This window comes from Oncorhynchus clarkii, chromosome 23 (assembly GCF_045791955.1).
Source record: "Oncorhynchus clarkii lewisi isolate Uvic-CL-2024 chromosome 23, UVic_Ocla_1.0, whole genome shotgun sequence".
Lineage (NCBI taxonomy): Eukaryota > Metazoa > Chordata > Actinopteri > Salmoniformes > Salmonidae > Oncorhynchus > Oncorhynchus clarkii.
In genome coordinates, this window is record NC_092169.1 from 16638710 (window position 1) to 16663047 (window position 24338).

General features: G+C 41.8%; 1 protein-coding gene across 1 annotated transcript in view; it reads right to left on the reverse strand.

The window, feature by feature from the left end:
* LOC139381848 (uncharacterized) overlaps positions 1-22658 on the reverse strand; it is a 41552-nt gene extending 18894 nt beyond the window's left edge. The window contains exons 1-6 of the mRNA XM_071125663.1: positions 22542-22658; positions 15024-15135; positions 14326-14515; positions 12580-12642; positions 12391-12498; positions 6140-6268 (exon numbers count right to left, since the gene is read on the reverse strand). Coding sequence (XP_070981764.1) covers positions 6140-6268; positions 12391-12498; positions 12580-12642; positions 14326-14515; positions 15024-15124 — 591 coding nt within the window. The 5' untranslated portion in view covers positions 15125-15135; positions 22542-22658. The remainder of the gene's footprint in view (positions 1-6139; positions 6269-12390; positions 12499-12579; positions 12643-14325; positions 14516-15023; positions 15136-22541) is intronic.
* Between the last annotated feature and the right edge of the window lie 1680 nt (positions 22659-24338).

The following is a 24338-nucleotide window of genomic DNA, read 5'->3' on the forward strand; positions in this document are numbered from 1 at the left end:
CTAAAAAAACTTTTTACACCATTGTGCCTACCCAGACCATAATAATCTGCTGGCTTTGATAGTTTATTCCCACATGGTTAATTCCATAACATTTCCAGCAGCATAACAAGACCATCTCTAGTTATGTAATTGATTGTCTGCTCCTCTGACCTCGGTTCCAATAATCTGTCATGACATTTCTCATGTAGCCTTTACAGTATGCAGCCGTTCTAATTATGTTTACTTTAATCCAGTCTTTTTATTACACACCGTCCAATTTAAGGTCTGAAGATCACTGCAGCCAGTTTGCTCCTCCCCTACTTCCTCAAAGAAGATCCAAGTGGGCTGTATGTCACAGACAAGGTATGTATTTCTCAGTATGGCAAATAAATGAATGCAAGGTTAGTAGTACTACTGTGTAAGGTGTGCTCAGTTGTTAACTTACTGTTTGAAGTATGACTTGATTACCCACTAGGCACACACTGTTTGAATCAACGTTGTTTCCACGTCATTTCATTGAAATTACGCTGAACCAATGTGTAATAGACGTTGAATTGATGTCTGGGCCCAGTGTCTAACCTTAATATTTCGCATTTCTTTGTTTTAATGTTTACTTCTTACAGTGTGTAAAGTTCCCAGCACCTACCATAAGAATAGAGGGGATGAGAGCCACGTCCAACTCTTCCTGAGTGGAGAGGAGCTACTGAGTGGAGACGCATGAGGCGGTGCACAATTGGCCTAGCGTTGTCCGGGTTAGGGGAGGGTTTGTCCGGCTGGGATGTCCTTGTCCCATGGCGCAATAGCGATTCCTGTGGGGGGCCAGGCGCATGCATGCTGGCACTTCCCCGGTCAACTATAAGTGCTGTTATTGTGAAGTGGAAAGGTCTAGGAGCAACAACGGCTCAGCAGCAAAGTGGTAGGCCACACAAGCTCACAGAACAGGACCGCCAAGTGCTTAAGTGCATAGCGCGTAAAAACGGATCAGTGGGAAAGTGTTCTCTGGAGTGATGAATCACGTTTCACCATCTAGCAGTCCGACAGACAAATCTGGGATTGGTGGATGCCAGGAGAGCGATACCGACCACAATGCATAGTGGCAACTGGAAAGTTTGGTGAAGGAGGAATAATGTTCTTAGGATGTTTTTCATGGTTCGGGCTAGGCCCCTTAGTTCCAGTGAATGGACATATTAATGGTACAGCATACAATGACATTCTAGATAATTCTGTCCTTCCAACTTTGTGGCAACAGTTTGGGGAAGGCCCTTCCCTGTTTCAGCATGACAATGCCCCCATGCACAAAGAGAGGTCCATAAAGAAATGGTTTGTTGAGATTGTTGTGGAAGAACTTGACTGGCCTGCACAAAGCCCTGACCTCTACTCCATCGAACACTTATGGGATGAATTGGAACGTTGACTTTGAGCCAGGCCAAATCACCCAACATCAGTGCCCAACCTCACTAATGCTCTTGTGGCTGAATGGAAGCAAGTCCCTGCAGCAATGTTCCAACATCTAGTGGAAAGCCTTCCCAGAAGAGCATATAGCAGCAAAGGGGAGACCAAATCCATATTAATTCCCATGATTTTGGAATGAGATGTTTGACGAGCAGGTATTCACATACTTTTAATCATGTAATATATTACTCTTATTTCTATGTGGATTTGTTCTGGTATTGCACAAAGCTACATACTGGATCTTTAACATAATGCAAGAGAACAATTTAGATTGTAGAAAGAGAGGAGAGTACCAAAGCAGCGCAGAATGTCAGATAGGGCCTAAAGTGTTTTTCCCCCACATTCCTCTCCTCTCCAATGTCGGATGATCATGGGCCTTTTGTAGCAGACACTCCTTGATCTGGCTTATTGTTTCAAAATATAAATTTCCCTTTTTCTCCCTATTCCCCTAATCATGATCAACCATCGGATGAATCTATAGGCCTAACAGAGTTCCATCTCATAAAGTTGTTTGAATAGACCAAATAAAAACATAGTACTGTAATAACGACAGAGAACAAAACAAGATAGACTAATCGAATAGGAAGTTTAAGCAAACCTGATACCCTTCTGCATTTCTTGACCTAAGTCTAGGCAACATAAATTGTACAGTCAGAAAATCCCTCCTTCAAACAAATAGACAATAATTTAGGCTTACACATTGGCTGCTGTCAATAAAAGTTGCTGTTACTTTGCCAATAAATAAACTACTATCTATAATATTGTCAAAGTGTTTATTAATGTCCTTGAATTTAGCAACTGGCAATCGTGCTTAAACTCCCCGCAGCAGTCTTTCCAATAAAGGGGGGGGGAGGGGGATTTGTCAGAGTTTTCTCACGAACAACTTTATTTTGGATAGCTTACAAGTGGTGAATTTATATAAAAGTCCACAGCAATCAGATAAAATCAATTATTTAGCCAATACCATTCTTTATAACACTTGACTGAATATTGGCTTAGGGTAAAAACCAATAAGCCTATTATTCTTAGGCTATGCCTTTTGCCGATGTAACTGTACAAATTATAAATATACAGTCAAATGATTTATAACATTCTTTATATCAAGGAACGCCAGCAGCATCTGCACCTGTGAACTCCGCAGGGTGACAGGGGTCTGTAGTCTGTCCATCCTTTGCCCTGATAAGCGTTTAGCATATTCTGCAAGTGATTTGGGTCAGGTTTTTTGGCTCACCTCTGTCATTCAGCCTGAAACCGAAGAACTGTCAAACAGGCGAAGACGTGCTTTCTTTCCCACCACGTCAGCCATTGTTTAGTTTTTTTTCTGATTTAGCTAAGACAGGTTATACTATAGTTACTAAGTGAAATCCTGTGTTTTGAAACTGAGTCTGAAACTGTCAGAAACTATCTTAATGGAAGAAAGAATGTCACAAATGTGATTACCCAGATGATCAAGTTGAAATAACAATAGCCTACACTTGATACGGCTATAATATAATTTTTTTAAAGGTAGGCTAATATAACTACAGTGGGGCAAAAAAGTATTTAGTCAGCCACCAATTGTGCAAGTTCTCCCACTTAAAAAGATGAGAGAGGCCTGTAATTTTCATCATAGGTACACTTCAACTATGACAGACAAAATGAGAAAAAAAAATCCAGAAAATGACATTGTAGGATTTTTAATGAATTTATTTGTAAATTATGGTGGAAAATAAGTATTTGGTCAATAACAAAAGTTTATCTCAATACTTTGTTATATACCCTTTGTTGGCAATGACAGAGTTGAAACGTTTTCTGTAAGTTTTCACAAGGTTTTCACACACTGTTGCTGGTATTTTGGCCCATTCCTCCATGCAGATCTCCTCTAGAGCAGTGATGTTTTGGGGCTGTTGCTGGGCAACACAGACTTTCAACTCCCTCCAAAGATTTCTATGGGGTTGAGATCTGGAGACTGGCTAGGCCACTCCAGGACCTTGAAATGCTTCTTACGAAGCCACTCCTTCGTTGCCCGGGTGGTGTGTTTGGGATCATTGTCATGCTGAAAGACCCAGCCATGTTTCACCTTCAATGCCCTTGCTGATGGAAGGAGGTTTTCACTCAAAATCTCACGATACATGGCCCCATTCATTCTTTGCTTTACACGGATCAGTCGTCCTGGTCCCTTTGCAGAAAAACAGCCCAAAAGCATGATGTTTCCACCCCTATGCTTCACAGTAGGTATGGTGTTCTTTGGATGCAACTCAGCATTCTTTGTCCTCCAAACACGACGAGTTGAGTTTTTACCAAAAAGTTCTATTTTGGTTTCATCTGACCATATGACATTCTCCCAATCTTCTTCTGGATCATCCAAATGCTCTCTAGCAAACTTCAGACGGGCCTGGACATGTACTGGCTTAAGCAGGGGGACATGTCTGGCACTGCAGGATTTGAGTCCCTGGCGGCGTAGTGTGTTACTGATGGTAGGCTTTGTTACTATGGTCCCAGCTCTCTGCAGGTCATTCTTTAGGTCCCCTCGTGTGGTTCTGGGATTTTTGCTCACCGTTCTTGTGATCATTTTGACCCCACGGGGTGAGATCTTGCGTGGAGCCCCAGATCGAGGGAGATTATCAGTGGTCTTGTATGTCTTCCATTTCCTAATAATTGCTCCCACAGTTGATTTCTTCAAACCAAGCTGCTTACCTATTGCAGATTCAGTCTTCCCAGCCTGGTGGAGGTCTACAATTTTGTTTCTGGTGTCCTTTGACAGCTCTTTGGTCTTGGCCATGGTGGAGTTTGGAGTGTGACTGTTTGAGGTTGTGGACAGGTGTCTTTTATAATGATAACAAGTTCAAGCAGGAGCCATTAATACAGGTAACGAGTGGAGGACAGAGGAGCCTCTTAAAGAAGAAGTTACAGGTCTGTGAGAGCCAGAAATCTTGCTTGTTTGTAAGTAAACAAATTCTTATTTTCCACCATATTTTGCAAATAAATTCATTAAAAATCTTACAATGTGATTTTCTGGATTTCTTTTCTCATTTTGTCTGTCATAGTTGAAGTGTACCTATGATGAAAAATACAGGCCTCTCTCATCTTTTTATGTGGGAGAACTTGCACAATTGGTGGCTGACTAAATACTTTTTTGCTCCACTGTATATCGGAGTATTTTTATGGACAAGAGAAACATAGGTCCCCCGTTTTGAAAATCATTCTGCAGCCTGGAATCGTTTAAAAAGTAACTAGGTCTAACACTTTTGTTTGAACATTGATTCAATGAGATTATTTATTGTGGCTTTTGTAACAATTTAAAAAAGAAGAATGACATTATGCACCAAATCACAGTTCTGGTATAACCAATGTGTCCTTTATATTGTGTTCTTCCCAGGCACCCAGTGTCCGGTCTGGAGCACGAAGTCACAAGCTCTGCTAGTGACTGCATACTGTAGCAACCCAGCAGTGCAAAATCCCCTGGTCTGCCATTGAAAGCCTACAGTATGTAAATTACTATTGCCAGAAAGGCTAAACCCCCAAAAATTTACGGATGTTTTGGGCTCTAAAGCTATGATCAAGTTCAATCCCCGCTGTGAATTATTTAAAAGTTTGCTACAAATCTAGATATTTCATTAAATAGTGATCCATTCTGTCTACTACATTTGTCGACCCACAGGACCACTTGATAACACAGACCAATCACAGGCTACGAAGAGGCTCGTGCCTGGTTGGTTGACTCTCTTAGGCAGGATGAAAACGACTACTGTTCGTCGACCATGATCCTTTGCTAGTTACGGAAACTTTCACCATGATCCGTAGCAACTTGTTAGTGCCATTCAGCCCTTTTCAGCAATATGGCACGCTTCAAATTCAAATACTTCAGGCTTCATGAGCCATCGGGAGTTTTCCATAAGATTATGTGGATGATGTCACTACCTACTGGTTTTAATGTCTATGGTTCTTCCAGCCAATTGACCCCTCCGTGCTCCGCAATGTTCGGAGAGGACGATGGGACGATCTGTCATTCCATACATTGCCAAAACCCTAGTTAACAGTGTGAAACCTGTAACTTTGATACTGTCTGAAATAAAGAGAAAAAAGAGAGAGAAACACCCTGCGGTTGTCATCTGATTTCTGTTTGTTTACACTCTTCTTTTTTCCTCTACTCATCATAAACCACTATATTCCTCCTAACCTTTCAGAGCAATTTGGACAATGTCAAAGTTATCATTATCGACTGTGTTTCCCTACAAAGAGTTAGAAGCAAAACCATCACACAACCAAATGTAACAGTGGATAAAAAGAAAGCAACAGAAAGGGAGAGGGTATATCAGATGGGGAAATATAATAATTAAATGGGGAAAGACTAAGTGAGATGGAGACAGACAGAGGATGAAAGAAAAAAGAAGTCACTACACCTGTACATGGCTGAGAGCTGACGGCTTGTCTCAAGCACACAGTCAGTCTCACCATCCATCAAGTGATTCCACCATATAGGGAAATGGTGATGGGGTGGGAGTATGAAGGGGGGATTGGGCAATGTAGTACCAGTGATAGGTGAGAGAGTAAGTTGAATGGGGGATAGTGTGAGGGTGGGGACTATAGGTGATGGACTGGCTTGATGACTGACACAGTAGTGGACGCAGTAGTGGACAGATTGGAGACAAACTGGATTTAGGTCTCCACTCTCCAGATATACAGTATATACTGTAGGTGTATCATATATATATATATATATACTCACCGCTTGGCTGTGTCCTTGTCCTCTCCAAGAGGTCTGTGTGGCTTTGTCGTGGTGAGTTCGTCTGTCCCCCCCGAGTGACTGTGTCCTCTTGTGGCAGTGACCCCTCCCGGACTGGGCAGCATGAGCAGGCTGGGGGAGGAGAGAGAGAGTTACCACTACTGTATCAGGAAAATAACAATAACAAATGAATGATCTACTAGGGTGAGTTGGTATTCAAAAACTGCATGAGTGGAACTTATTTCTGAGTCTTTGGGTTCTAATGAAGATACAAAAACAGTCTCTAGTCTAGACATAACTAGTAGACCCTATTAACTCTACGAGCTTGTAGGTCATCCCCAGTGGGTTTTGAAGTTTGGATTATAGGAGTGGATCAGTTGGTAATTGACAGTTTGTCGTTAAACAATGTATTCATTCCAGGAGCCCCAGTGTTGAGTGAGGTGAGGTTAATATTAATATTCAATACAATCCAACCTCATAATCAATGAAGAGCTAAGCTACATTCAAATTCAACATACCCACGTCTGTCTCTCTCCTCAGAGAAAAAAACAACAAAAAAACACCACCAACCACCCTTTGCTAATGACAGAACATCTGCAGCTCTGCATCAACTGCTGACAAAGCAGACACACAAACTCAAACGTCAAAACTTAAAGTATTTTGGCAGCCCACCCCACAGAGAATTCAGCATTTCTTTCTCCCTTTATCTGGCTCATTATATTATTCTATCTATCTGTCTCTCTGTTATTCTCTCTCTCCCCGTCCCTCTATTATTCTATCTCTCCTTATCTGGCTCTCATCTAATATTCCATTACATAACTCCCTTAATCTTTCTCTCTGTGTCCTTGGTAATTCTTTATTGTTGTCTATCCCTTTCAATCAGAATCCTTCCCTACTGCAGTTCATCCTCTCTCCATCTTTTCTATCCATCTTGCGTTTTCCCATTCTCAGATCTTAAAGTTCAGACAGAGATGTGCAAATATCCAGACACTGGTTGAGTGTGTGTTAGAGGTGGCAGAAGTGTGAGGGAGAGAAGATGCTATGTGGGATATTCTTATTGGAATTGGGAGAGCTGGAGAGGTTGGAACATTGATGTTGCTCTGACATTTTCTATTACTGTACCTGACTTTGCTGTAAGGAGGCCCTGAAGCTCAAGGCCAAAAACAACAAAAAAACATACTCTTGGAATTATTTTGTTTGTACGACTTTGTAACTCGTTTGAACGACTTAGCATCTCATTCCAATTACTTAGTATCTCGTTTGAACGACTTAGTAAAAAAATTGCTATTTAGTCGAATTAGTTCTCATTTGTTATGCAGCTTCTCAGACCGTGTAATGGTTTGATACAGCCATTCCTTCATTGATTCCATTAATGTGATTATTCATTAGTTCTTTGATAGCCTAAAACAGGGCTGCTTTTGAATGCCAGAGCATGTAAGTGGGCGAGTGCAGAGCAGAGCGTAATTCAAGCTGATTTTTAAAAATGGTGTCAGCATCTCTCCCGGCTCCAATTTCGCTCTGGTATTGCTCAGTCACAAGCTCTGGGCATGCTCTCCCTAGCATTTTTTCATTTCCTCTATTCGGTTGTAATTATTTAGCCTACCCCACCTACAGTAGCCTATATCTAGTTTATATTCTACTTTCTAACAATAGGATATGTTGTTTCTATTTTGAAGGTAATCTATTATAGATGTTTCAGGTAGGCAGGACATAGACTACTGTAAAATTAATGTTTGCTTTTCTTGATATAGAAACACCATAATATAAATCTATTTAATTAAGCTAAAACATATATATGTAAATAATAAAGGACAGTGTCAGCTCCTTTTCATAAATAAAGGGGAATAAATCATGTCAAAGTGCAGAGGTCAAACCATTTGTGCACACAAGCAAGCACCAACAAGCTTCACATGTGCACTGGGCATGGGGAATGCACCCTACAAATAAAAAAATATTAGCATTATATAGACAGGAAAACACAAATGTAAAAGCTTGAATACAAACATTTTAAATACATTGAGATGAAGCCACCCCCACGTGTGGGATGTTATTTCTCAAAAATCAATTACATTTAAGTAGGGACCGACACAGAGTCCAGTAGGGCAGTATCACAAGGCTACATAGTCTACACTTCACTACTGCTGGAAGGAATACACAGCCATCCTTGATTGTGAGCTAGAATTAAATGTGTGCAACACAAGAGGTAAACAAACATTTTACATCAATAGAACCAATTTAGGGAGGTATAGATATCTTGCGTCTGTCAGTCTGACAGAGAAGTGGCCTATATGAGTACTTTAATAGCAGCCTAAACATACAGCTAAAGTATTCATCACCAATACATTAATGAACTTCAGAGATAATAGGCTGGTTCATGCTGCAAACAACACGTTTTTATTAGCTTACCAGAATACAAAAAGAGGTTTGTGATAGGCCTTCAATTGAAAGGTTTAACTTGTTATATCATATGGTTCACAATAACAGGAACAAATACTTTAAATCATCTAAATAAAAAGATGACTTTGTTTCATCTTTAAAGAGTATGCTAATTGTTTACTGAAACTTAAGGAAGCTCTCTGATTTTCAATAGCACCGATGACAACAACCTCCAAGCCATAACATACGACTGCTGAACAGTTAATGAAATGGCTACCCAGACTATTTTCACTGACAATTTGTCTCTATGCACAGTCACTGGACTCTACCCACACAATCACACATACTTACACTGTCACACCAACACACACACACACACACACACACTTTTGGAATGCATCCTCAAGAAGCAGTGCTTGAGAGGGAGAACCGTGAGCAATGGATGGATTTGACAGATGGGTGGCAAAGAAAATCCTTGCATTGCAGCGATCAACTTGCTGTGGCAGTTGTATAGCCTCATACAGCAGTAGCAATAATAATAATAATAATAAAACAATGAATAAACAGTTATTACCTTACTATTTTGTGCAGGCTGACGCAGACTGATAAGGCTATTTCAAACATCTCAAGCTACCAGGAGTCAAAAGCCACCTACTGGGCAAAAAATGTCTGAGGTGTGCATGGATGATATGTACAATAACGTTGAGTGGAGTTGTTTTTATTAGCGGGAAATAGTTGAACTAATGTCTAATTGGTCTTTGGTAAACAAATGTGTCACATTACGGAGTAGAGATCTTCATACCTTCTGCCAAACCTGGACTGATATCGCAAAGAAGATTCTTCCTGTCCCTTTGGAGATTTAGGTTGTAGATTACTGGTGTGGAGCTGTTTTTACGCACCAATAATCTGTGTTCTCTTTTGGTAATACCACCATTTTGCATGCCGTCTGTGACTGTAGATTACAGCCAAAAGCTGTTGTGTTTGTAATGCGTCTCTTATAGAATGTTTGATCATTCAGTTGCCTGAGTACTTCAGTCTCGTAGACAGTGCAGTCTTGTAAAGTAACAGTGCCTCCCATGTCCGCTGGGCAGATGACTATAGAGGTGACATTCTGGAGATTTAAGGGCTTGTTTCTCAGAGCGCGTAAAGTTATTCCTGAAATAGGGGATAGAGGCCTCCAACTTGGATATGTCTTTATGCATCACTCTGTAGTACATATCCACAGCTGGGTCAATAGGTCCATGTGGAATGAACATAGAGGACAGAGGGGTTGCAATCTCTAAAGAACCGTTTCAGATGTGCTTATGAATTAGTAGTCGACTCGAAACCTGTTGCAGTTGTGCTTCCTGATATTCAGGCTGATTTGCTTCTAGATGTTTTAATTTGTATATATTGTCTGTAAATAGTTCACAAAAGTGTATTGCACTGTACTGGCCACCAACTTGCTTTCTTTCTTCAATCCCAAAAAATAAATGGCACAATAACATTTTCGGGAAATAGAATCCACACACGGGATTGGCTTCATCTCAATGTATTTTTCAATTTCAGGCTTTTGAAATATACTGAACAAAAATATCAACTCAACATGCAATAATTTCTATGATTTTACTGAGTTACAGTTCATATAAGGAAATCAGTAAATTTAAGATAAATAAATTAGGCCTTAATTTGTGGATTTCACATGACTGGGCAGAGACGCAGCCAATCAAAATGAGTTTTTCCCCACAATAGGGTCCAGCTGTCCGGGTGACTGGTCTCAGACGACCCCGCAGGTGAAGAAGCCGAATGTGGAGGTCCTTGGCTGGCGTGGTTACACTTGGTCTGCGGACGTACTACCAAATTCTCCAAAATGACGTTGGAGGCAGCTTATGACATGATTCTCAGGCAACAGCTCTGTGGGACATTCCTGCAGTCAGCATGCCAATTTCACACTCCCTCAAAACTTGAGACATCTGTTGCATTGTTTTGTGTGACAAAACTGCACATTTTAGAGTGGCCTTTTATTATCCCCAGCACAAGGTGCACCTGTGTAATAATCATGCTGTTTAATCAGCCTCTTGATTAAACAGCACTTGACACCTGTCAAGTGGATGGATTATCTTGGCAAAGGAGAAATGCTCACTAACAGGGATGTAAACAAATTTGTGCACAAAATTTGAGAGAAAGAAGCTTGTTGTGCATATGGAACATTTCTGGGATCTTTTAATTCAGCTCATGAAACATGGGACCAACACTTTACATGTTGCGTTTATATTTTTGTTCAGTATATATTAAATTCTCCTTTCACTTGTTTATATTATGGCTAGATTTACAATAATATTCCTTTATGTAATTAAGTTTTCACATGTGCATTGTTCTGTCTTAATAATAATAATTATTATTATATTGTCATGCCTTGATCTGTTTCACCTGTCCCTATGATTGTCTCCACCCCCTACAGGTGTCACTTATTTTCCCCAGTGTATTTATCCCTGTGTTTCCTGTCTCTCTGTCAGTTGTCTTGTATGTTTCCAAGTCAACCAGCGGTTTTCCCGTTCTCCTGCTTTTTGCATTCTCCTTTTTCTAGTCCTCCAAGTTTTGACCCTTGCCTGTTTCTGGACTCTGTACTCGCCTGCCTGACCATTCTGCCTGCCTTGACCACGAGTCTGTCTGCCACTCTGTACCTCCTGGACTCTGATCTGGTTTTGACCTTCCGCCTATCCACAACCATTCTCTTGCCTACTTCTTTTGGATTAATAAACATTGTAAGACTCTAACCATCTGCCTCCTGAGTCTGCATCTGGGTCTCGCCTTGTGTCATAATAAATATTTAATTTGTAGAGCGCATTTCCCATACTCAATGCACATGTGATGCTTGGTGGCGCTTGCTTCTGTGTGCAAATCATTTGACCGTTGCAGTTTGAGATTATTTATTCCCTTTCATTTATGAAAATAAACTGATTCTGGCCTTTATCATTTAAGATTTATTTATGAAATTTTAGCTTCATTAAATATATTATTATTATATTATGGTGTTTCTACATTTTACAGCAGCCTATGTATTGCCTACCTGAAACATGCGTTAATACATTTGAAGTCCTTCAAAATAGAAATGACATATCCTAATGTTAGAAAGTAGAATATAAACTAGATATAGGCTAATGTGGGTGGGATAGGCTAAATAATTACAACCACATAGGCCTAATTAAAAGTGATAGTGAAAAAGGAAACAAAAAATGCTAGGAAAAGCATGCCCAGAGCTTGTGGCTGAGCAATACCAGAGCAAAATAGGTGCGGGAGAGAAGGCGTCACCATTTTCCAAATCTTCTCGAATTACGCTCTTCACACTCGCCCACTTAAATGATCTGGAATTAAAAAGCAGCCCTGCTTTAGGCTATCAAAGAACTGTCAATGGGTGGAATCAGCGAATGAATGGCTGCAGCAACCATTACACTGACTGACACGCTGCATAAGAAATGAGGTCTAATTTGACACTAATTTTTTTACTAAGTCATTCAAACGAGAAAACTATGTAATTTGAACGAGATACTAAGTTGTTCAAATGAGTCCACATTTGTAATGTATTTGTTTTGCCTTGGGCTTCAGGGCTTCCATACATTTGGTATTACTGTACATGGAGAATTTGAATAACGTCAGTGGACAGTCTGTTTTTTTGCCTAACGAGACCACTAGCCCCTGAACACTAATGAACGTTACAACACTGATGGATCCAGGTAAAAGCTAACAGAACTGAGATTACCATTCCCACATATGTAGGTGTCTGACTAAAGTATAAGTAAAACCACAACTCCCACATAACCCAATGTTGCACTAAGCAGCTGTCGTGCACTGGCAGAGAATGACTGCCGTCCTCTCGCTGACCCCTCCTGGAGACTCACCCCCTGTTGCTGTAGCTGCTGTTGCTGTAGTGTGAGCTGAGCGATTGTCCTCTCCTTATTCCTCAGCTCCTCCCTGAGCTTCCACACCTCCTTCATTAGCTCCTCCAACTGAAAAACGCACAGTGGTTAATTTCTAGTTTAACAATGCTACTTGTTTTGGCTCAATGTCCGAAATAGTGTTTTTCCAACCTGTAGGGTCGTGCTGTTATCCTCTTCACCGCCCTCAACAACCTCTGGGCCACCGTCATCCATCTACAAACACAGAAAAAACACAAAACATAAGATTCAGTATTCTGAACTGTACTATGCTGGGCAGAAAGGAGAACTAGCTGTAGGTATATTGTATTTTATATGTTATTATAATGATACTACTAATTGCTACATAGTTGGGAGCTTCTTCGGTAGATTATTATGTAGAATGGCTGATAAGTACCTGGAAGCAGTTTGGTAGACATAAAAATAACTTTTCTCAAGCAGAGGGACATGTTCACTGTGTATCCCCAAATAACTGTAATTTTCTGCTTTTGGACGCTCTAGCTTGCCTATAGTCAGCTAGGTACACCGATACAGCCTGTTGCTTGTAGCTCAGATAGATCAATTATGACTAAAGTAGAGATGCATTTTACAGCTGCTGCCCAGAGCACAACATCACAGCTCCAAAGAAACAATTAAAAAGAGAACAACTAATGGGCGGGCCAACAAACTGTTTGGTGCTCAAGGCCAAACTACCCTGTTAATTAAAGAAAACAAACAGACTTTGTCAATTAGATGACTATTACCAGCAGCAACAGCACTTCTTTTACAGTCAGAGGTCAAATATCAAATGAACATGAATCAAACATGGGTACAGATAACTCACATTTATCCCTTTGGTCCTTATTAAAGATGTACCTTTTTGGAGATAATGAACAGAATCACAGCTCTGACAAGCAAATACAATTACCATCACAGAAAGTGAACTGTGTGTCGATATGTGTTTGTCATGTCATGTCAGAGATAATCTTGGGGCACAGTTGACTTGTTTTGGAGGAATGTAATCTGTTGAGGGCTGTGAGGCCAAAGCCAATATCAACCTGCCTGACACTAAGGTAGATATTGGGGTCCTACAGGGCCAGACATGAGACGCTGTACAGTCCGAGGCTGGACACTACTGATTAGCTGTCTCACACGTCACATCACACAATGTGTGTGTGTGTGTGTGTGTGTGTGTGTGTGTGTGTGTGTGTGTGTGTGTGTGTGTGTGTGTGTGTGTGTGTGTGTGTGTGCGTGTGTGTTAAATGGAATGTGTCATCTGATACCGACAGATCTATTAAGTGATTAGGTACCACAGGTAACCCACAAGGGAGGAGCAGGGTCGTAGTAAGAGGTAAGAGGAGATGAGTGACACATAGAATAAAACCATGTGCCACAGTCACTCACTCGCAAGCCATGGACATGAGACATGTGACATTCTCAGTAAAGCACAGTAAAGCCAGCAGATATTTTCTATGATTACATCATATCAAACCAGTTCTCTTCTCCAGAAATCTCTCCATCTAAGGAGATGTAGGAGAGATTCAGTGTGTATCTCTGCTACATCCTCACAAGTAGGCATAGAGGGTCAATGTGGCAGCAATGCAGATTTCTACTGCCTTTCAACTTCAGAAGCCTTCTCCCACCTGGATGTGTGATAAACTCCTATAAAGCTACTGCTTGATACAACATCAGCAGCCTCCGTCTAGCGAAGTGTAAACTCAAACCTTGACATAATAGTTATTCTACTAAAGTTACATTTTATTGGATGCTAAATCTATTTAATTGTAAAAGGAGCTGACAACAGTTACAAGATATGATTTCCACTTGCTTAGTCATAGCTCAACTCAACAGAGTGATTAGATTGGAATTACATTGAGTTCCCGTGGACTACATTCAAGCCTTTGAGGGAGTGTGTGTTACCTGTAATAAACTCTTGAGTGTAAGCAGCTGGTTTTTCACTGAGCTGCAGTCCTGGGCCATATGTTTGAGTGTGAGCTCGTCCAGCGCCCCCGTGTGTCCATTGTGTCTCCCTACGGGAGGAAAGGGCCGGGGGCCTACCCTGAACCCCACAGGGCCAGCATAACCATCATAATGCTGGAACACTGGATCCCTGGGAGTGGGAGTGGGAGTGGGTAGGGGTGGGGGGGTGGGGGAGAGAGGCAGTCAGATATTTATATTTGCCACATTGACTAGGTGTAAATGGGCAAATTAAGTAATTTACAAAATGCACTCTGGCTTTTTGTAAATCATTTCACCCTGGAGCTTCATATTCACGATTACCAAGTGGGTGGTTCGAGCCCTGAATGCTGATTGGCTGACAGCAGTGGTATATCAGACCATATACCGCAGGCATGACAAAACATTTATTTGTACTGCTCTAATTACATTGGTAACCTGTTTATAATAGCAATAAAGCACCTCAGGGGTTAGAGGTATATGGCCAACATACCACAGCACTCTGCGTTGCATCATGCGTAAGAACAGCCCTTATCCATGGTATATTGGCCATATACAACACCCCCTTGTGCCTTATTGCTTAAATATAGCACACCTAGCATGCTATGTTATGTTTGGTATTTTTACCATTTTCATGCTGTAGGATAGCTATTCATTCTCACCTGCTGTCATTGTGGAAGTGATCCGGTCCATTCCAGTGATGCTGCCTTCTCCTCCAGTGACCTTGTCGTCCCCCCCTCTCTGAGCGTTCAAAATGGGACATCCCGTTAGCGTCTTCACAGAGAGAAAGAGAGGTCACGGTCATCCAAGAGTTAGCTTAGAATCTAAGACATTTGTGTGTGTGTGTGTGTGTCTGTGAGTGTGTGTGTGTGTGTGTGTGTGTGTGTGTGTGTGTGTGTGTGTGTGTGTGTGTGTGTGTGTGTGTGTGTGTGTGTGTGTGTGTGTGTGTGTGTGTGTCTGGGGGCAGTGGTCCTATATGTTGCATGTAAACAGACTCCTATACACACACAAACAAATATTGCCTCATGAGCTTATCTTTATCCCTACATTGTTGGAAAATGAGAAACATTTCACTGTTAATCTACACCTGGGTTCGATACTGTGACCAAAACAGTTGCATTTGCGACCATTTGACTTGGCAGTGCAACACACATTTTGATTTGATTTGGTCAAAAAATATATCTATATATTTATTTTTACCTGGTCACGTTCCTTTTTTGTTCACAATTCGCTTTTTTTTATCATCATCATTTATTCAAACACGCACGCAGCACACATACAGTCTATAGGTAATCTGTCGGGCAGAACAGCACACAGCTCTCAAACAGCTGGTTGTTGTGTGGAGAGAAACCCGACAGCGGTAGGAAACATTTTCAAAGTTATGATATCTACCAGTAAATGCTAAGGCAAGAATGGGTATGCAAACCAATTAAATTCAAAGTCTTGGTTGAATATTTGAAATGCACAATTCAGTCATCATGGAATAGCCTACCTTGAATATGAAATACAAATGTAATTTGTCACATTCCCTGAATTAAACAGGTGTAGGCTTTACCGTGAAATGCTTACTTATGAGCCCTTTCCCACCAATGCAGAGTTAAAAAGTAAGTTGCTAAAAGTGTTAAAGGAAATAGTAACCTCAAAAAATAACAATAACGAGACTATATACTGTACAAGGAGTACCAGTACTGAGTCAATGTGCACAGGCACGAGGTAGTTGAGGTAGTACAGTATGTACATGTACTGTAGGTAGTGATAAAAGTGACTAGGCAATCAGGATAGATAATAAACAGAGTAGCAGCAGCATTTGGGAAGAGTGTGAAAGTTTTTTAAATGTGTCTTTGTGTGAGTGTGCGTGTGCGTGTTTGGCATCAATATGCATGTGTGTGTGTTTTGTGTGTGAGCGTAGGTAGTGTGTGTGTGCGTGCATGTGTGTATATGTAGCCTAGTGGTTAAGAGCGTTGTGCCGGTAACTGAAAGGTTGTTAGTTTGAATCCCTGAGTCAAATTAACAAAACATCTGTCAATGTGCCCTTAAGCAAGGCACTTAACCCTAATTGCTTCTATAAGTCGCTCTGGATAAGAGCGTCTGCTAAATGACGTAACTGTATGTTGGAATGTCAGTGTAGTAGTGTAGTATGTGTGGGTAGAGTCCAGCATAGAGTCATTGCAAATAAAAAGGGGATCAATGCAAATAGTCAGGGTAGCCATTTGAGTAACTGTTCAGCAGTCTTAAGGCTTGGGGGTAGATGCTGTTCAGGAGGCTTTTAGTCCCAGACTTGGCGCTCCGGTACAGCTTGATGGCGGAAGCAGGCGCTTTGATCCTTGAAAAGTCATTGAAGTCATTTAATTTATGATAACATTTTCTGAGATACGTAGGCGTTTTCATTTCCTAACATTTCAATTGAAGGGTTTTGCGCTTCATTCTGTAGCTAGAGGACTCCTGATATCTCCAGGAGTGATAAGTATCATTTGTTTGTCTTTATCTGTTGTGGTCTAGTATTGTCTTTTTGCTAGGTACTTACCTAGCCTTACCTGCTCTTCTGTGTCACGGAGGCTCTCCACACTGCCAAAGCTGACTATCTCTCCTCTGTTCTCATCCTCCTACATCTATCCACTGCCTTCAACACCATGAACCATCAGATCCTCCTCTCCACCCTCTCAGGGCTGGGCGTCTTAGGCTCTGCACATTCTTGTATTGCATCCTACCTGGTGACGTGGAGAGGATCTGTGTTTGTACTACGTACTCTCACGACTGGTGTCCCCTCATGGCTTGGTTCTAGGCCCTTTTCTCTCTAGTCACCAAGTCACTTGTCTCTATATTCTCACATGGTCTCTCCTATCATTGCTATATGGATGACATTGAACAATTCCCAGCTTGTGCCATCAAACACCTGCAACTTATCCAGAATGCTTCTTCCCGCCTGGTTTTCAACCTTCCCAATTTCTCTCATATCACACCGCTCCTCCGAAAACACTCCACTGGCTTCCAGTCGAAGCTCGCAGCCACTACAAGACCATGCTGCTTACCTACAGAACAGCAAGAGGAACTGCACCTCACTAACTTCAGGCTATGCTCAAATCCTACACCCCAATCTGAGCACTCCGCCACCTCAGGTCTTTTGGCCATCCCACCCCTACGGGAGGGCAGTTCCCGCTGAGCCCAGACCAAGCTCTCTGTCCTGACACCCCAAACGTGGAACCAGCTTTAAATAATCCTCTTCCTCACCTTGACCACCCCCCACAATAAAAAATAAAAAAATGTAACCAACACTTTACACCCCCCCAATGCTCACATTACTCTGACATTTTAGAACGTAAAAAATAAGGTGAAAATCAAAACTTAATACCATTTAGGATATAAAAAATGCATTCTTAAAGTGGTAATGCATACTTTTTTGCATACATATTGGGGGGAGTTTTTTAAAAATCTATAGGCTATTACAACAATTACATATAAAATGTAGGTCCTTAAATTACAATTTAAGTGCTTGAAAAGCCCTTGTCTGTATGAAACCTGTATAGATTATTTTCTCAGACCGCAAATTAAATCTAAAATCACCTGCTATTGAAATTATGCACCCATCATTTGCTTATTGGTCAGATTTTTTTAACATTTGGGCCAGTAGATTTCAGTTGGCACTGGCCCAGTGCGCCACAGGCAAATTTACCTGAATGTTTAATCTTGTATGGAATGCAGGCACAATATGGGACACAGGCCAGGTCATTATCAGTGTGTGTGTGTCTATGTACAGTTGAAGTCGGAAGTTAACCTACACTTAGGTTGGAGTCATTAAAACTCATTTTTCAACCACTCCACAAATTTCTTGTTAACAAACTACAGTTTTGTCAAGTCGGTTAGGACATCTACTTTGTGCATGACACAAGCAATTGTTTACAGACAGATTATTTCACTTATAATTCACTGTATCACAATTTCAGTGGGTCAGAAGTTTACATACTTCTGTTCACTGTGCCTTTAAACAGCTTGGAAAATTCCAGAAAATTATGTCACGGCTTTAGAAGCTTCTGAATGGCTAATTGACATCATTTAAGTCAATTGGGGGTGTACCTGTGGATGTATTTCAAGGCCTACCTTGAAACTCAGTGCCTCTTTGCTTGACATCATGAGAAAATCAAATACAATCAGCCAAGACCTCAGAAAATAAATGTAGACCTCCACAAGTCTGGTTAATTCTTGGGAGCAATTTCCAAACGCCTGAAGGTACCACGTTCATCTGTCCAAACAATATTACACAAGTATAAACACCATGGGACAAACCAGCCGTCATACTGCTTAGGAAGGAGACGCATTCTGTCTCCTAGAGATGAACTTACTTTGGTGCGAGAAGTGAAAATCGTTCCCAGAACAACAGCAAAGGACCGTGTGAAGATGCTGGAGGAAACCGGTACAAAAGTGTCTATATCCACAGTAAAAACGAGTCCTATATCGACATAACCAGAAAGGGCCACTCAGCAAGGAAGAAGCCACTGCTCCAAAACCGCCATAAAAAAGCCAGACTATGGTTTGCAACTGCACATGGGGACAAAGATAATACTTTTTGGAGAAATATTTGAACTGTTTGACCATAATGACCACAGTTATGTTGGGAGTAAAAAGGGGGCGGCTTGCAAGCCGAAGAACCCCATCCCAACCGTGAAGCACGGGGGGGGGGGGAGCATCATTCTGTGGGGGTGCTTTGCTGCAAGGAGGGACTGGTGCACTTAACAAAATAGATGGCATCATGAGGTAGGAAAAGTATGTGGATATATTGAAGCAGCATCTCAACACATCAGTCAGGAAGTTAATGCTTGGTCACTAGTGGGTCTTCCACATGGACAATGACCCCAAGCATACTTCCAAAGTTGTGGCAAAATGGAAGGAAGGACAACAAAGTCAAGGTACTGGAGAGGCCATCACAAAGCCCTGACCTCAATCCCATAGAAAAATTGTGGGCAGAACTGAAAAAGCGTGTTTGAGCAAGGAGGCCTACTAACCTTACTCAGTTACACCAGCTCTTTCAGGAGGAATGGCCCAAAATTCACCCAACTTATTGTGGGAAGCTTGTGCAAGGCTACCCGAAACGTTAAACAATTTATAGGCAATGCTACCGAATACTAATTGAGTGTATGGGAATGTGATTAAATAAATAAAAGCTGAAATAATAAATATATGATAAATATACATACACACACACACACACACACACACACACACACACACACATTGCCTTCGGAAAGTTTTCAGACCCTTTGACTTTTCCACATTTTGTTACGTTAAAGCCTTGTTCTAAAATGGATTAAAATGTTTTTTCCCTCTAAATCAACACACAACTGAAATATCACATTTACATAAGTATTCAGTACTTTTGTTGAAGCAGCTTTGACAGCATTGAGTCTTCTTGGGCATGACGCTACAAGCTTGGCACACCTGCATTTGGGGAGTTTCTTCAGGTAGGGTGGAGGGGATATGGTCCTTGACTAGTCTCTCAAAGAACTTCATGATGACGGAAGTGAGTGCTACGGGGCGATAATCATTTAGCTCAGTTACCTTCGCTTTCTTGGGAACAGGAACAATGGTGGCCCTCTTGAAGCATGTGAGAACAGCAGACTGGGATAAGGAGTGATTGAATATGTCCGTAAACACACCAGCCAGCTGGTCTGCGCATGCTCTGAGGAAGCGCCTTGCGAAGGTTAACACGTTTAAATGTTTTACTCACTTTGGCTGCAGTGAAGGAGAGCCTGCAGATTTTGGTTTGGTTTTGGTTTTGTTGTCCTCAAAGCGAGCAAAGAAGTTGTTTAATTTCTCGGGGAGCAAGACATCGTGATCTGCGACGGGGCTGGTTTTCCTTTTGTAGTCCGTGATTGACTGTAGACCCTGCCACGTACCTCTCGTGTCTGAGCCGTTGAATTGCGACTCTACTTTATCTCTATACTGACGCTTAGCTTGTTTGATTGCCTTGCGGAGGGAATAGCTACACTGTTTGTATTCGGTCATGTTTCCGGTTTCCTTGCCATGATAAAAGCAATGGTTTGCGCTTTCAGTGCTGCTATCAATCCATGGTTTCTGGTTGGGGAATGTTCTAATAGACGCTGTGGGTACAACATCACCGATGCACTTCTAATAAACTCGCTCACCGAATCAGAGTATTCATCATTGTTATTGTCCGACGCTATGCGGAACATATCCCAGTCCATGTGCTCGAAGCAATCTTGAAGTGTGGAATCCGATTGGTCGGACCAGCGTTGAACAGACCTGAGCATGTGCGCTTCCTGTTTTAGTTTCTTTCTATAGGCTGGGAGCAACAAAATGGAGTTGTGGTCAGACTTTCTGAAAGGAGGGCCGGGAGGGCTTTATATGCATCGCGGAAGTTAGAATAACAATGATCCAGGATTTTGCCAGCCCGGGTCGCTCATTGGATATGCTGATAACATTTAGGGAGCCTTGTTTTCAGATTAGCCTTGTTAAAATCCCCAGTTACAATAAATGCAGCCTTAGGATATGTGGTTTCCAGTTTACATAGTGTCAAATGACGTTGTTGCAGGGCCATCGATGTGTCTGATTGGGGTGGGATATACACGACTGTGATTATTATCGAAGAGACATCTCTTGGTAGATAATGCGGTCGGCATTTGATTGTAAGGAATTCTAGGTCAGGTGAACAAAAGGACTTGAGTTCCTTTATGTCGTTATGATCACACCACGTCTCGTTAATCATAAGACATACACTCCCGCCCTTCTTCTTTCCAGAGAGATGTTTGTTTCTGTCGGCACGATGCGTGAAGACGCCAGGTGGCTGTACCGACTCTGATGACGTATCCTGAGCCATGTTTCCGTGAAACAAAGAACGTTACAATCTCTAATGTCTCTCTGGAAGGCAACCCTTGCTCGGATTTCGTCTACCTTGTTGTCAAGAGACTCGACATTGGCGAGTAGTATGCTCGGGAGCGGTGCGCGAAGTGCCCGTCTACGGAGCCTGACCAGAAGACCGCTCCGTCTGCCCCTTCTGTAGCGCCGTTGTTTTGGGTAGCCGCTTGGGATCCGATCCATTGTCCTGGGTGGTGGAAAGTCATATTCCTGGTCGTAACGTTGGTGAGTTGACGTTTCGCTTATATCCAACTGTATGTAATAAAACCTAATATTTCCTGGGGTAACAATGTAAGAAATAACACATAAAATAACAAAATGTGCATAGTTTCCTAGGAACGCAAAGTGAGGCGGCCATCTCTGTCGGCGCCGGAAGAAAGTTGTAGAAACCTCAAGGAAATCTCAAGGATAATCAACAAATATCATAGCAAAGGAGCTGAACACTTATGTAAATAAGGTATTTTATTAAAGTTTTCATAATTTTCCCTAAATTACAAAAAACGTTTACATGTTGTCATTACGTGTTATTGTTTGTAGATTGCTGAGGATTAGTGTTTAGTTAATCCATTTTAGAATAAGGCTGTTACGTAACAATGTGGAAAAAGCCCAGGGGTCTGAATACTTTCCAAAGGCACTGTATATATAAAAATTGGTGCAACCAAGTTATGCGCTGCTGCTGCCAACTGGAAAAGCACCAGTGGAAAAAGCTTGTGTAGAACCCTGAGAAGCATGTGACAACTTGATTTGTTTAGATTTTTAGAGGACATCTATTTGTTCCTACACACACACCTACCCACAAACAAGCACACACACTCAGAAAGTCAGAATACAATCACATAGCAAAATAAGGATTCTTTAAGCAGTTCTTCATCTCATAAAACATTCACACATTGCTCTATTGCTTGAAGTATGATTTGTACTGAATAAGACATCAAACCAAAGAAGACGGCAGTTCTAGACTCAAGCTAAGGCCGACAGTCAGTAGGACTCTCAGGGGAAAACATCAAGAGAGAAGTTTAACAAACTCGTACTCACCCACAAAACACAGACAGACACGCAATTTCCCTTTCAAACAGAGCAAGAAAGGAAGGGACATAAATATTTGGCAACACTATTCAAACAAGCCATTAATGATCCGAGACAACATCAAAAAGACAGACTGCATAAAATGGATTGCCCGTCTTTAAATAACAGAATCTTACTGCAGTTGTACCATGATTTGGTGCAAAACAAAGGACAAAGAATACAGAAAGTCGACCACTTTCTTCAGCTGAGGACTCAGTAAATACTTTATCCAGCCTCTCTCCACATACCGCAACTGATGACGACCCTGTCCAAATAGTCAGCTCAGCTACATTCCAAGACTCTCTGCTACATCCATAAACTCGTTCTCAACAGTACAAAACTGAAAATAAGAAAGTGTGAGAAAGAAAGTGTGAGAAAACAGTGTGGGCTAAAGTGTCAGTCAGCTGTTTAAAGGGCTAGAGAAACTCCTCCACCCTGTTTTCTGAGAAACTCTCTAGGAGCTGGGGCCAGAGAGGGAGGGAGAGGCTGGGGTGGCTGTGTTCGTGGCCAGGCTGGGTGTCACCAGCTTGGGGAGGGAGGGAAGAGACCACTGGGCCTCTCCTGTCATTGGAGCTAGAGCCTGCCTGCTGGAGAAAATAGCAGGGCCTCCCTTTCCCTTCTCCCTTCTTCCTTTCCCCTTCCTGCTTGGCTGGCACAGCCTGCGTGTCAATGGAAAGGAGGGTGGAAGGGGAGGAGAGTGAGCCTAAAACTATGCAACAGTAAATCTCCCTCCCTTCTTCCACTCTCTCTAGGCCTACCCCAAAAGGCTGAGCTTGGCTGGACCCTCTCTCTGCTCTCCTCTCCCTTAGCTACGACTCTTCGCTATGACATACAGGACTATAAATACAGGCTCTTCCCAAAAAGGATTCACATTCACATTCTTTCAGAGTGAACATTCCTGTCACACTCACTCAACACACTCACTGTAGCACTCTGTAAACAGAAAAACAAGGCTGTGACTGTTTATATAGTCTGTCATTAGCTAGTTCTAATTAAAGGGCAGCTGCCCCAGTAATGTGTGTGTGTGTGTGTGTGTGTGTGTGTGTGTGTGTGTGTGTGTGTGTGTGTGTGTGTGTGTGTGTGTGTGTGTGTGTGTGTGTGTGTGTGTGTGTGTGTGTGTGTGTGTGTGTGTGTGTGTGTGTGTGTGTGTGTGTGTGTGTGTGTGTGTGTGTGAAGACTACATAAGCTCTGGGTTTGTCTGTGCGTTTTGGGGTCATGAAGGGACCCTTGTTAGCAATCCCTTGGCAAGACTGGTCAGTGGTCTGACACTGGGCAAAGTCTATTCAGAGCAGTAGAAAGAATTACATTACCCATGAATAGCATTGTCAGCACTGCATTCACAATACAGTTGAGAGACTTCTTTACCCACGATTCACGGTTGATGTCCGATAAATAGTAATAAAATGCATGCATGCCCATCCACACCCATAAATTCACACAAAGACAATTATGCTGTCTCTGAGAATAAAAGTATATTTACCAAAACGATACATGGAATTACTTTATCTTGATACCTAATCAGCACTTGTTATAGGGTTAGGGAATGTGTCATGATTAGATATAACATGGAAAGGAAACATGATTACAATTACACAGTGCAATGAAGAGCTACATTCAAAAGGTGACCGGATCTGATCACAGTGATTAGGCTTTCATTGTAATGATTAGGGCTCTCCTGAACCAATCATATTGTTAAAGAGCACCAAGTCTGGAGAAAGGTGAAGGTAGAGGTCAATCAACACTGTATGTGACTGCACCTGGAGCCACTATTGTCTGTCCTCTCACCATTGTGTAGAGAGCCTTCCTCGGGGAGGTTCACATCCAGCAGGAGGTCGTAATCCTCCAGGTCAGCTGGCTCCAGGTGGTCCAGGTTGTTCAGAATGTCCTGCATAGTGGAAGAGAGGGAGGAGAGAGAGACAAATGTTGGTTTCAATAAAAATTCAAATTTTGATTCACTTTATGTTTACACATCCATCATCTAGGACAATAATCAAGCCATTTAACCCAACTGTTTGTCCTATCATTTCACAAGAGATTGTTACAAG